Source organism: Malurus melanocephalus, unplaced genomic scaffold (genome assembly GCF_030028575.1).
Source record: "Malurus melanocephalus ecotype Western Australia unplaced genomic scaffold, MMel_1.1 scaffold_413, whole genome shotgun sequence".
Lineage (NCBI taxonomy): Eukaryota > Metazoa > Chordata > Aves > Passeriformes > Maluridae > Malurus > Malurus melanocephalus.
The window spans coordinates 379,135-393,431 of record NW_026623645.1 but is presented as its reverse complement, the minus strand read 5'-3'; the positions used below and the strand labels follow the sequence as shown (position 1 = coordinate 393,431).

General features: G+C 38.2%; 1 protein-coding gene across 4 annotated transcripts in view; it reads right to left on the bottom strand.

Annotated features, from left to right (window-relative positions):
- The window catches only part of MAPK10 (mitogen-activated protein kinase 10), a 75,746-nt gene that overhangs the window by 36,987 nt on the left and 24,462 nt on the right, over positions 1-14,297 (bottom strand). For 3 of the 4 annotated variants that reach the window (XM_057379628.1, XM_057379632.1, XM_057379630.1), the window contains exons 3-7: positions 11,776-11,905; positions 10,034-10,092; positions 8,920-9,058; positions 7,776-7,941; positions 4,743-4,814 (exon numbers count right to left, since the gene is read on the bottom strand). In XM_057379628.1, the coding sequence (XP_057235611.1) occupies positions 4,743-4,814; positions 7,776-7,941; positions 8,920-9,058; positions 10,034-10,092; positions 11,776-11,905 (566 nt within the window). The remainder of the gene's footprint in view (positions 1-4,742; positions 4,815-7,775; positions 7,942-8,919; positions 9,059-10,033; positions 10,093-11,775; positions 11,906-14,297) is intronic. The other variant, XM_057379629.1, reaches the window with a different exon arrangement.

The window sequence follows — 14,297 nt, the reverse complement described above, 5'->3', positions numbered from 1 at the left end:
TACCTACATGCTCTTGACAAAAAGCAATTCAGTACTATCTATTTTGTCCACAAGTTCTAAATTCTCTGCTCAACAGTTCCAGACTATCTCAGCTCAAATTAGTACAGCTACCATCAAGAAAAAGCTGACTAATGCCACAGAAAAAAAAATCAAAATATTTGAGACAATCCAATTTTCACAGGTGCCAGAAAAGGTGACTAAAACTTGCCTGGCTTGAAATTCATACAAGGCAGCAGTGAGTGTTGAAAATCTTTAAGGTGAGTGATGGGAAACAAGCAAAGGATCATCTTCACTGTAGCACCTGGGATCCCCTCCAAGAGCCACACAGATGACAGACAGCATGGRGGTTCTATGCTAAGTGCAAATTACACTCTAAACTGTTGGAGTAGGCATAGCTGAATTAAGAAACAAGAAGAATGGCAACAGCCAAATCATTCTCACATCTACTCCGAGGTYTCTTTGAAACAGACTTCATCTTTGTCTGAGCAACCTTTAAGAAAAATCGTGAGTCCAAAACCAAATACACAGGGAAGAATAACCCAGGTCAACAAAATCCAAACTTAGCCATCAATAGCTAACACACACTTAAGCATCAGGCTAACATGAACCAGCTGATCCTTCCTGGAAAGCCAGGCCAGTCAAGCTGAATAGAATCTTAAATAATCCTAATGCTTGCTGCTGGTTTTGACTTTTTTGTTTTTGTTTTTTTGTTTGGTTTTTAACACAAAAGAAGACTTTAGGAAATACTATCCGGAACAAGAAAAACAACAGACTGCACTTAACAAAGTGCAGAAGTTTTATTATACTATAATTTAAGAAAATATGCCCTCAAACCACTAAAATTACACTCACTGATCAATGCAGATCAAATGCAAAGTTAAATTCTACTAATGAGCAGTGGAAAGGCTGCACCTTTTCCTAAAAGATTTCTTGATGCAATTTTTTTTTCCTAAAGCAATAGAATGCTCTCTGTCAGATGTCAGAGAGCGTCTCTTCATCCCACCACTCTCCAAGACAGCTGGTGGGCAAGGGAATTTTTGAAAACCAGGTCACAGAAAACATTAACTGCATCTGTTAATGCTGAATTTTCTTCACAATTCCTTTTGGATGTCCATAATTACATAGAAGAAAGTGGAAACTTTTCTCTCTTGCTGCTTTCATGGTGTTTTCTCTTTTGACTGTCTTAGACTTTAAGCTATTTGCAGTAGGAATTCTGTTCTCCATATTCACCATGGAAATTCAGGCCTAGCCAAACTTAGGACATTTGGCTGATACCACAATATATTTCTATGGCTAAATCACTGTTTACTCTTTGATCTGTTGAAGGACTTACACATGAACTTGCTCTAGTACCATCCTCTACATGCCTCCTCCTTTTCAGTACTGAAAATAAATGCTCTGATTGCTTTATTTTCCCCACTAAGTCACATGTGCCTGTAGGGACATCACCATGGCCTTGGCAGCTCAGAGCTTAGTAAATCCGTCTCACCTGAAAGCATTCATTTTAAGCTTTCCCTTCTCTTCAGATAAAAAACCAGAAATTCATTTCCAATCCTTAAATTGAAATCTTATGAGATTTTGAAGATGTTATTACCGAGAGCTGAACAAGCTTTGGGGGAAGCCCAGGGTTCTCTACCATATTTCCAATGGCATCCAAGAGTTCAGGAAGTTTTTAGTTGCTCACATTCTTTCTTTACAAAAGTGGAATAAACATCAAAGAAACACCGAACAAGAAACTCAGAAGTGGAYTCTAAAAGCTTATGGGAACTTGCCAGGACTATTTTGGTCTAAAAATATACCTGGGAATGGATTGAAAGGTGAATTTCTTCTCAAGAGGGTCTGATTTCTGACAAGAAAGTCCCCTGACAATATTTTTAAATGTCTGCTTTARCTGAACAACAAGGATCGAAGGTACCTACCAGGCAATTCCTACCTGGTACTCTCCAGGACATTGGAGAGCAACTTAGAGAGAGTTTCTTATKTACATAGATGAGATGTTTTGAAATTAATCTCCCCCATGTTTTAATTTTCATGAAGACTTTAAAAATGAAATTTCAAGTCAGCAGCACCTGAGTGCAGTGGTAATTCAGTGGGATGGTTTAGGTGAAATTACCTTTTAAAATATTTTCTTTCCATAAAACTTGGCAGCAGCATTGAATTTTTCCTTTGATGTATACTGTGCCATATACAAATGTTCCTACTCCAGACTAGAAATGAGTATGCTTATATTGATACAAAATGCATGCAGTAGACAGTCTTCTGAATGATTAAAGTGATTTTTTTCATTTCTATACAGACTTGCCTCTTTCAGCTAGAAAACTCTCTGCTGGAAAGCCTTAAGTAGCCCAAGGGAATTATGTAATGTCCTTCTGTGAAGTTTACCTGCAGCTGCACAAATCCTTCTTCAGCTCTTCCTGCACCTGGGAGGGAAACTAGATTTGCAGATGGTAGGGATGGAAAATCAGATGAACCCATACACAAACCAGTCTTTCCAACACAACTCATCCATGGGGTCAAACTGGTCAACAAATGAGTACTCACTTGGAAATGAATGTACAGATTTTTTTTTTTTTCTTTTCCCTTAATTTTTTTTCCTTTTTTTCTTGTTTCTTTTTTAATTTTTTTTTTAACTTTCCACTCACCTGAATTAACTGACTATTAAAGCATGACAATAATTGTGACCTGACTCACATACATTCTATTTCAGGATATGGGATTTCCAATGATTTAAAAAGTAGGACTATCCCACAATTTACACAACGTTTGCTGCATTTGTTCAAAAATTCAGTTGTTATTTTAAACTGATACTGAAATGTTAAAAGGTATTTTAAAAAYATTTTACAGCTCTCCCTGAATACAATGCTGTCATAAGATACTGTTTTCACAGCCAGACAGAAACAAAGTAAATCTCATGTTTGAATGATTCTTTTAAAAGCTACATTGTTTAAATTACATAGATTAATTTTTTTTTTCTAGACATGGGCAGAAGAACCTATCTCTTAATTTGTTGTTGGAAAAGGAGAGCAACCCATTAACCACACTACTATGCTTTTACCCGGAAACCATTCTTTGTATGAATTCTAGTTGTTTATTTCTCTGAAAAGATTAAATGGAAATATCCTCARTTTTTACAGCTGAACCTCAAGTGTATTACAGACAATTTAGTTTTTCTTATTTTTTTTTTTTTAAGAGGAGAAGAGTGTATTTTTTGGAGGAAGAGTTATGATGGTGTTTCTGAGGTGGTGTTGCCACTGAAACACAGCATAACAATCGCACTGAATGACAGGTTTTGGCAATGCTGGGAGCTGCTCTGCACTTAGGTTACAACAGAGGGTGTGCACCCTGTTCCTCATGCTGCAGAGGCAGCTCAGCACCTTTAGAGTGACATCTGAAAGCTACCCACTAATACAAAAAAAAAATAAAATCACTGTTTTTACTTCCTTGCCATATTTTGCATCCAATAACTTTCCTGTCTCTCTTGCTTTAAGACTGGAACTCAGTACAGGGCTGCTGCCTCCCCCTCAGCAAACAGGAGGTRCCCGCTGTCCCTCCATCTCCCTGCTACTGAACTGAAACTGCATCTTCACTGGGCCACCAAGCAGAACTCAGCTTTCAGAGGAAGTTGACAGAGCTGTGAAAACAGGACAGGCAGGACCCAACTCTGACAAACGTGACAGGAATTACTCAAGAGTCAGCAAAAAAATAATTGCTTCCATGGCCACATGTCTGTGAAAGCTGGGTTTTCTTCACACCAAMTGCCAGTGGCTGCTGATGCCAGATTTTTGTGGTGCCTTTCTGCCAACTGGCTGAAAATAATGTGCCTTTTTGTTTCTGAAAGTGAAGGCATGTTACGTTGCCTCGTTTTATTCTGATGGGCAAAATGCACACTACTTAYATTTCCAAACCATCATGGGCAGGTTGCCTGGCTCAGCCTGTGATAAACAGGAGGYTAAGCAGACACCTCCTCTTTTGTTTTCATTTTCTAATATTGCTTTCACCACCTTGGAAGGGGTAAAAATAATATCACCCAAGACAAGAAGAACAAGATGGGGAGGGAAATACAGTTTAGTTGACGACACAGACCTCATGCAAGTAAAGGGAAGTCCATTTTTAAATCAATAGAATCTGATTTCAGGCCAATTTGGAAACCACAGCAGATAAAACGGTTGCCTTAAACTGGGTGAGTCAAATTCTTCATTTTGTTTTAAAGAAAAAAAAATGTTGTATAGACTCAACACAGAGCCCATACAGCATCAAGATGAATCCAAAACCATGATGCATTAGCAAGCAAAAGATTATGATGTCACCACAAATGTTATGAAGTCAATATTTCCAAAACATAAAATCAGAAAAACAGATTTACAGGAATGAGATGGGCCAAGTTAGAACTCTTTTCTTTTTTTCTTATTTTTCCTTTGAAGAATAATAAATAAAGCTATCCAATTTGCCATCATAATGCTTGTTTTCTATATTGCTTATTTGCATGACATAAATACTATTTAAAATGGAAAGATTACAGTTTTTAAAGTAACTAAATTGACTGAAATAATTCTGTGCATCTGTTTTTCATTTTCAATTTTGTGCATATCAATGGTGTGCTATTTTCATTTAGCCATACCTCTGGGATTCAACTTTTTGCTTCTATCTTTACAGTCCTGGTATAGTCATTTTATGGTAAAAGGGATGGGGTGGAGGAGAGGAACAAATAATAGGTGAAGCTGCAGCAAATGGCACAAGGATACAGTCCCTTCCTGGAAAGAGGATTTTGTGGCGAACCATTTCTCCCATAATGCATCCCACAGACCATATATCCACTAGAACAGCAGAGACAGGGAAGTGAAGAAGGAGGAAAAAAAAGCAAAGTTAACTACGACATTTCACTCCTAAAGGAGGGGAAAAAGAGCAGGTTGATCAGAACAGTACAGTTTGTTTTGTGGTTTTGTTGGGTTTCTTTTTCGTGTCTCAACAAAAGCTAAAATACGTAGCTAAATAAATAAAAGCTGTGTCAGTCGGCYCAACAGCAGTTAGTAACAACAGTGGAAAAAGTATAAAATCAACATTTTGGGTAAAGGTCCAGAGCTAGCAAGTAAAGAGTAAGTAACAACTGCACAGACACATGGTATACACTGAATTCATGGTTAAAAAACAACTCCCTTTATTTTTATTTTTTTTTTCAGAAAAAAAAACATCCGACCAGATAATGATAATCTGGAATAAATCCTACTTGCTGAGTTTCTAAGCTTTGTCCTGCAGCACTGAGTCTCTCTGCAGTTGACAAGAGGCTCTAAATGGAACTGCTCCCACAAGTAAAGGCCATAAACWGCACCCTTAAGGGTTATTTAAAACTCCTCTTTCAGGATCTGTACCTATGGCCTATCTATAGGTACCTATCTATGTCTATCTGTCTATACCTACACACCTGGAGAGCGTGATCTGAGTGGACTCTGTTTTGTACTGTGTAGGTACAAAACAGAAATGCTAAAATGAAAGCTTGTCCACAGGGTCAACAAGACTAAGAGCATTTCCTATTCTCAATTCTGCCTTCAGGTTTTAGATGCAATATGCATAGTTATTTTATCTGCTTGACTTGGATAGTTTTTTTACCTATAAGTCTTACAAGAAAAAAGGCTGGATAGATAGTGACACAGTACACACAGAAAAAAAAAAAAGAAAAAAACAACCAACCCTGTACTCCATGTGAAGAGGAAAAAACTGCTTTACAATCCTCTAAAAGTCTGTGTTGTTTCTGAGCTTGAAATCCTCATTTTCTGGGCATGTTTGACCTACACAACCAGATTTCACCTCCTTTTCTTCCCCTTTCTTAACCTTCAAAAATAATCCAAAACAAACCCAAAGAAACAAACAAACAACTCATTTCTTGGAAAAACAAAATAAAGGTGAAATGTTCCAATTGGGAAAAGGAGGGTACAGGTATCAGGGGCATGGGACAGCAAAAGCATGCCTGAGGCAGTGGCAGAGTTTTCTTCATAGTGACAGTTTTGGGACCTTCCATAGAAGTGCAGCAAACTGGTGATAATTATGCATCTTTAGCCAACCAAGTGCAGAAAGAAAATGAAAGCAGTGAACAGTCTTTGTACAGGCAGTTTACATAGTCAGTGGGAAAAAAAAAATACGGGAGTTTCAGTAATGTGGCAGCATAGGCCAGAGCAGGGAARCAAAGAACAACCCTTTCTGTTGACTTCCTTGGAGCTGGATCAGWGCCTCCAAGCAGAGAGGCTCCTCCAACTGCTGACCTTCACTTGCAAATATTTTGTTTCCTTCCTCTCTTTATTTTGCTAGGTCCAAGTAAGACAAGATCATTCATCTTAAGCCAGATTCATTGCCCAGGAAAGTCAAAGGAAGTTTCTATGTTAACTTCAGTGGGCATTTGATCAGGACCTTTGGATGTGGCAAACATTAGAACCTTCCCAGCTGTGTACTTTATCACAAAAGTGTGTCTGACCTTTTCTTGGTGCAGTTTTAATCATGCAAAAAGCAAACGTTCTCTGTTCTTTCATGGACTATAACAACAATAATAATGGTAATCATCTACTAAATGTGTAGAGGGGGAAAAAAATCAACAAAAGAATTCAYTTGACAAGAGAAGGAATTCTGGATATTGACTAAGGAGCTATCTAAAGCATGCTAGCTCAAATTTCTAATGGCACTCAGCAAAAAATTGAAACAAAATACTTGAAGGAATATTACTCCTTTTTTTCAGAAATTATTATCTATGCTTAGACTCTGCTTAATAATTCTACACTTTTTAGACTTTTGTATTAAAATTTATACCTTAAATTCATAAACATTGCAAATAATTCATACAGGAACTTGCTCATTTCAGAAGAGGCTGTGTGATTATGCTTTTAGTAGTGCTGAAGTAATGGAATTGGCTCCCAAAATCCRTTTCACTGCCCTTTACAGTATGCAGTTGGCTATTAGTAAAAGTTTTCCTGCAAGTTAGMTAACCTCCTCAATACAAATTAAGTAGGACACTTTTTAATAATTTCCTGGTCTTGACTTTTGCCGTATTTGCCATCAAAAAGTCTTGTCAAAAAGAYAAGTGGTTTCTTTGACAGCAGAATCTGAGTCACAGGATATTCTCTCCTTTCCTGCCTGGTCTACCTGGCACTCAGATGCAATTCTCAGTTTTGTTACAAAATGAGAACAATTTAAAAAGTTTTCCCTTCATCTTCTGCAAAGTTTGAGCTCTTCTTTACCCACTTGTCTATAGCAAGCACCCCCACCTTCCATTAAAAAAAAAAAAATCAAACTGCGAAATTGGTAGCTAGATCTTGGGGACATGGAATCTGTCAGCAAAACCTGGGACTTTGTTAAATCTGTTATGAAGAGGAATTARTTCCTGAAATTCAGATCTAGCTCTGGATTTAGAGAAATTCTGGAAGGGCTAGGACTTGCTATTTCAGCTTGTACTTCTTGTTTCCTCAAACAATTCAGMGATCCAGACATCACTCGTTCAGCAATTCCCGCATTGTTTCACAGCCACAGAAGACAAAGATATTCTGGTCAAAATGACCTAACTGTAGTTGTTAACTTCAACCATAACTAAGAACAAGTTTCATATTATTCTGCAACCCCACAAGGATAAATTCCCAAATACACACAGTAGCTGCAGCTCACAACAATGAGGAACTGCTCTAATTCAAGATGTCATTCCCCATTATGTTTCCTCTCCCTCCTTCAAGTCTCCCTTACAGTGGTGGAAGCAGACCTTGCCCTTGAGGTCACACCGTGCAAAGTGGCTGCAGCCCTACCRTTCTCCTTGTAGCCCATTCCCAGGATGACCTCCGGTGCTCTGTAGTAACGTGTCACCACGTAKGGGGTCATCATGAAGCTAGTGCCTGCAGTCCTGGCCAGTCCAAAATCCAGAATCTTCAACGTGCAGTCAGATTTTACTACAATATTACTTGGTTTTAAATCCTGCAAAAGATAATGAAAAGACACATGTGACTGTCCTTTACAAAGCCAGGCACAGCTGGATTTATAGATACCAGATACCTTAGGTCACCCTTCAAATACTCTTTCACTCTTCTGACCCTTTTATTACAGAAATACTTACAAYTATACAGCAAAACCTTGCTATCATTTGTCTAAAAAAACTGTTCTGGAAGTTGGTCTACCATACTGTGGGGCTTTACCCAGATAGCCAGAGCCTGCTGGCTTTCAATTAATTGCATTTAGCAGATCAAGAAACTAGGATTAGTATCAGAGTACAGATTTGATTAGATTATTTTCTTTTAATTCTGTGACCCTGATGGAGACATTCCAACTATAACTGTGGAGATACCTTAATGCTTCATTTATAAGAATTCAACTCATTCTTTGCTGGGTTTGCTGAAACCTGAAAGCCAAATCTATCACCATTTGCTAAACATGACATGTCAAGAAAGGAAATCTTTGTAGAGCAACATTCACTTTATAACCAATTTTATGAGCCTTTCTTTTCTTTAGGGAAACATATTTTGATTTTTTTCTTCATGTAGAAATCCCAAATTAGTAAAAGAACTTTTTGATAAAGAAGTTAACTCAGGGTATTTTCAATCCATTGAGAATTCTGTTGTGCTGACAGTGATACAAACTGATTCCTTCTGCTATCARCTGTCACTCAGCCACAGCCACGTACCACATCCTTACCAGGCACRGTGCTGATGTGGAAAAGCAAAATGAGAGGATGCATTCAATATGGACTCAGTAGTCTTTCAATTTATCTCAGCATATGTAAATTATGGCAAATGCCAATTCTATGTCCCCTGACCTCTGACTGTGGCTTTAACATTTATATTCACTGTACTGGGAGACAGGGGTTTGATGTACAGCACACAAGAGGGTCGAATGGTATTTGAAATGTTCATGATAATTTCATTTRCCACCTTAAGTTTTAAACCAAAGGGCCCTTACCCTGTGAATAATTCCTGCGGAGTGAAGATGCTTGATTCCACAGAGCATTTGGTAAAGTAGGTAAGACATTCGCTCATGGTCTAGCTCCATCTGAATGACCTGGCACAGATTGGCATCCATTAACTCCATTACCAGGTAGCTGAATGGAAAAGTAAAGTCACAGGGTTATTTTCTGTGTCAAAGACAAATCACAGCATCATTTCAAATACGTAATGATGCATTTTCTTGCTTCAAAATTCACTTTATTCCTGATGACTAGGARTAACACAGCTGGAGACTGGGCCCACTAACAACAGCACCATGGTGACGTTTGTATCTCACTGCAGAGACACCATTCTTTTAGCATCCCAGGCAAACTGGTGGATTATTTGCCCTTTCTTTCATGCATTCCCCATGACAGAGACTAAACCCTACATGGACAATCAGGTAGGACAACACTGAAATATGCAAAACCCAAAAGACCCACAAACAGAAAATTATGTAACTGCTCAGCCTTCGACTATYGCAAGGATGGCTACCACAGTACACGTAGGAATCTGAGATAAACAGAGGTGTCTGAAARGGTAAAATATGCATTCCCACACAAAATGCCTCCAAAAATCCTCCTCAGATTGCATGACTTCACAAAATTCTTTTTACAACTAATTGGTTTCTACTAGTATCAGACTACAGAAAAGAAACACGTTTCCATGCAACACATACAGAAAACGGGAGAGACAGGAAGATAAAATGAGAACAACCACATAAAACACAGAATGCTTAAAATTTCATTCACATCAGGTTTGTAGTAGGCACAGTAGTGGTTGTGCAATAAGGCAAGGTTCAAACAGAGATGCTGGTTGTCTTTGACACCTACCCTTTGTTCCCCAGGCAAATATCTTTACTCAGTCAAAGGTCAGATCACAACAAATATGAAACCTGATAGTTTTCACCTTCAATTGTCAAGAGCTCCCAATATGGGAATTCAGAATATTTTTCTACCCACTAGACTCACATGATCTTTTTTAGAAAGGATTATAACCTTTGTATTTTGCTGAGTTACTGCATTCAAGGTACACCATAAAGCCCCACAGATCCCTAARGCTTCAGCTTAATTACCGCCCGTGTTACTTACACATCCTGGAACTCCTCCAGAGATTTCTGTGGTGTGAAGACATTTAATAAACTGATAATCTGAAAGGCAAAGTAAGACAAAAGAATAAAGAGAAGCGATATACATAATCAGTTGAACCCATTTTGAAGTGTATTAAAGGACAAACTGTTTTTTCACTGCTCAATTTATATTAACACTTGTTATGAATCAGTACAAAATTGACAACATTCAAAATAAATCCCACAGATTTCTTGTAGGYACACTTGAAACGGTCTGGAAGAAGGATAACCCGTGACAAGTCCAAGTGCTAAGGGTGAGACACTCCTCTCAATTTTGAAGTTGGAGGTCAAAACATCAACTTCAGCTCAATCAAGCAAAGCAGTCCTTGTGCTACAGCCAGAATTTTCTTATTTATGAGGAATGCTAATCTGAGGGGACAAATAATCAAGGACCATCCTATTAAACAGTAGTCCTACATTCTCTCTGACATGGCCTCAATTCCTTTGAGGGCAAATACACACACATGCTGGCTGGCACAAATTCCATCACGAGAGGTACCACTTTTCAGTAAAAGAAGAGACACCCTGARCAAAGACATCTTGCATACTGCAACTCCTTTTTTCCTTTCACTTGTTGGCATTTTTGTTTGTTTAAGTGGGCTGGGCTGTTGAAAGACACTGGTAAGAATGTGTTGAACAGAAGAGAGGGAACAACATGACCTCACAGATCTGGATTTCCCATGCTTTTCCTCCGTGCAGGGGTAACAGAGGTAGATGAAATCAGCACTGCTGCCATAAAGGCAACATCTGAATGTGTCCCTTCTCACTTCCATCAGCTCTTTAGGTTTTTTAACAGAAATGGTTCAACTCCCTACTCCATATACTCTGACTGGATCTTACCTGCAATATGATGCTGTTAGCAGCTGTCATGCAGCAGGTTTAAAATTATGTGTTTAAAATTAGTGTTGCTCCTTCTGCCCTCTGCTCTTTCCAATCCACTGAAACACTACAGTGAGAATGCATCATTCTCCTGCGTACAGGGAGAACTCCTTGCTCATCTCTGCATTTTCAAGTCCCCATGCACTGGTCTGGCTGAACATAGCTTCCATCAAGCCAACAGGGAAGAGACAGGAACAGTTCTGATCAACACAGTGGGAATGTAAGGATAAATCACTGCTCAGAGGTGAGGCAGAGGACACTGTAGTACCAAGTCCTGCCATTTGCCATTTTAGGATCAGTCCTTCCCCTTTCTGTGGGAATTTGTGATTAAGAGCAAGTGTAAAATATCATCTTACATCACATTTTTTAAGYTCATTTACATTTTGCATAAGGAGAAAGAATCATTGCAAGATCTCAGGGAAGAGTACACACTGCAAACTGAAAAATTCGTTCCAATGAAAATGAAGTGGCACACAGATATGGCAGCAGGAAATCAGGGAATTGAARGAAAATTAAATCCGTGGGACATCCCTTGACAATGCAATGTGGCAATCCTATGTATTTCACTAAAAAAAGAGCAAGTTTATACAGTGTCAGGGAGATTGTTCTAACAAATAACTGTTAAAATTAACATATAGACCTGGAATAACTCTTGCTGCAGCATAGAATGAATACCCTCAGACTCTCCTGTGGGCATATAGTACCAGAGTGTAGCCCTTGAGCACAATTTACTTCTAATTTCTCTCATTTTAAAAAGGAACCMAATAAAACAATTTTCATCCTAACAAAGCAATGCACGTACCATTTCTCCTRCTGAAAACTTACATTTTTATGATTCACACACTTCATGAGGACCAGCTCCCTGTAAGCTCTCTTGGCATGAGTTTGGTTCTGAAATGGTCTGCTGAGCTTCTTAATGGCCACGTTTCTGTCAAGGACAGCATCATATGCAGCACTGCAGTGATTACAAACACAGGGGTTATGCATCTTAGAGGGTATCCAGCATTTCTCATGGCAAATTCCTGAGCTTCAAGTCTACCATTTCCTTTTTTTTCCACTGAAAAAATACTGGGACAAAAGAAGGAGAGAGTTTCTAGTAAGTAGGAGATCAAAAGGAAACATGTAGCACCACGGTGGCAGAAGAGAGCAGGCACCTCTACTTCTGAACTCCAATTCTGTTGGAAAATAACACTTATTTTCAAGGGGTGGGAGAAAAAATTTAGCAACTTCAAATAAAAATACAATAAAAACTGGATGAGACGAAGGTTATTTCATAAAGCAACTCTCTTTGCATGGCTACATCAGAAAAAGCTTTTGCTTTTTCTGTCACAATTAAGAACACTTTCACCACATGGTTCAATGAACAAGTGCCCACTTATGCAAAATGAAGTTTGCAGTTTCCTTATGATATTTTTAATGATATTTTAATAACTAAAGTTATTTAGTCTTCCTTCGAAACCACACCATCCAATTCCAATAACACACCTGGAAACAGAAGCATTTCACAATTTTACTGATTCCTGATAGTGAAAATTTTTGTTACATATGCACAGTTACAACTTTTGAAAACCAAGAGATACATTTTTGTTTGCAAAGTGGACTTTTAAAGCTAGGCTCCTAAAAGTCTTCTTAAACTTTTACATGTTTAGTACAACCTTCAGCTATTTTTGTAACTGTTACTGCCTATGTACTTGAAACACTTATTTTGGTGGTTCAAATCYGACTACATAAATTCTGACTTCAAAATTTCACAAAGCACATTCAGTTCTAGAAACATTYCCAAATGGACAGCATCCTCAGACCCTCTTTGTGATTTTTCTTTTTACCAAGAATGAGGAAAGACATTACACAAGTTTTCTCCTAGTCCATGAAAAGCAAAAGTATATTTCCCAAGAGATAAATAAACCAAACCACTCCTTATGCTAAAAACTGCTTTCTTAAACATAAATACTCAGAATCCTGCAACTTTTTCCTTATTAACTCTTGCTTACAGCAGACATTCAATGACAGAGGCTAACTAACCAAGCTGTGCAGAAAACATGCAAGAATCCGAAACTTAGTCACAAAGCCAAAAAAAATGTACAGCTGTTCAAAATGGGTAAAAAAGGGTTAACAATGTTTGTCTGGGAAACAGACAAGAAGTGAAGAATTGTAAATATTTAATTTACATGTCTGCATAAATAATGCACATCCCATAAATAAGAATAATTGTTTGCTAACAGTGATGAGGAGTTTTGCAAAGATTACTTTACGAATTAATTCATTCTTGAGAGTGGGTCTAGGGAAGTGATCCTTCCACACTGCTCAGTGCTTCCAAGGCCACATCTGGAATTATGGATGCCACTCCAGGCTCCCTAGTGTGAGAAAGATAAGGACTGCAGCAATTCCACTGATGATCCATAAAGATTAKTCATKAGGACTGGAACATCTTCAATACAGGGAGCAGCTSAGTGAGYTGGAGTTGTTTAGCCTGGAGAAGGCTTAGGGTGGATCTTATCACTGTTCTTAAGTATCTGCTGGGAGGAGTAAAGATAGAGCCACACTCTTCCAGTGGTCCTGAGTAATCTGTTCCAGCTGATTCTGCTTTGAATAGATGGATTGGACCAGGTGCTCTCCAACATCTTCCATTCTGTCACTTGGTAACAATTCTTTACTCTCCTATTCATGAATAAGGCATACAACTTCCATGACCCAGCTAATATCATGCATAATCAAAGATACTGCACTCACCAGTTAAACCACATAAGCAGCATCTTAGGAGACAAGGCTATCAAAGATCCTCTGGCCACATAATTTCACTCAACTAAACCTGGTGCTAGGAGGACCATGATGTGGGATTTGCAGCCTAACAGACTGCAGCAGAAAGCRAACCTCCTGCAGCAGCTGTCAGAATCATGGTTCTCATTCTGATTTAGTTCAGCTACAACAGGGCATCATAAAGGCCATGACAAAAATACTCCTTAATTCCATTAAGTATTGAATAAATAAAACTCAAAGCCCAAGGACTAAAAAATAGGATATTTCAACAGTTCAATATTTTGTCTCTATGGTTCATGGATATATACTGCAAATATAATTCATCAGACAAATCTCTCAGCTAATCCATATTACCTGATCGCCTAACTTTTAAGATGAAAAGCCTACAAAAGACTCTTCCAAGCTATGTGAGAGTACTGTGAATMATTTTAATAACCCTTTCTCATATTTTAATCTCATTAGATACATCATAATATTACTGAGTAGGAGTTAGAAAACAACAAAAGTTTGTCTGGGCGAAGATTTACTTCAGTTTCTGATCTCTGTTCACTTTTCTGAATTCTCTCTCTCTGCCAAAACAACAACAAAAG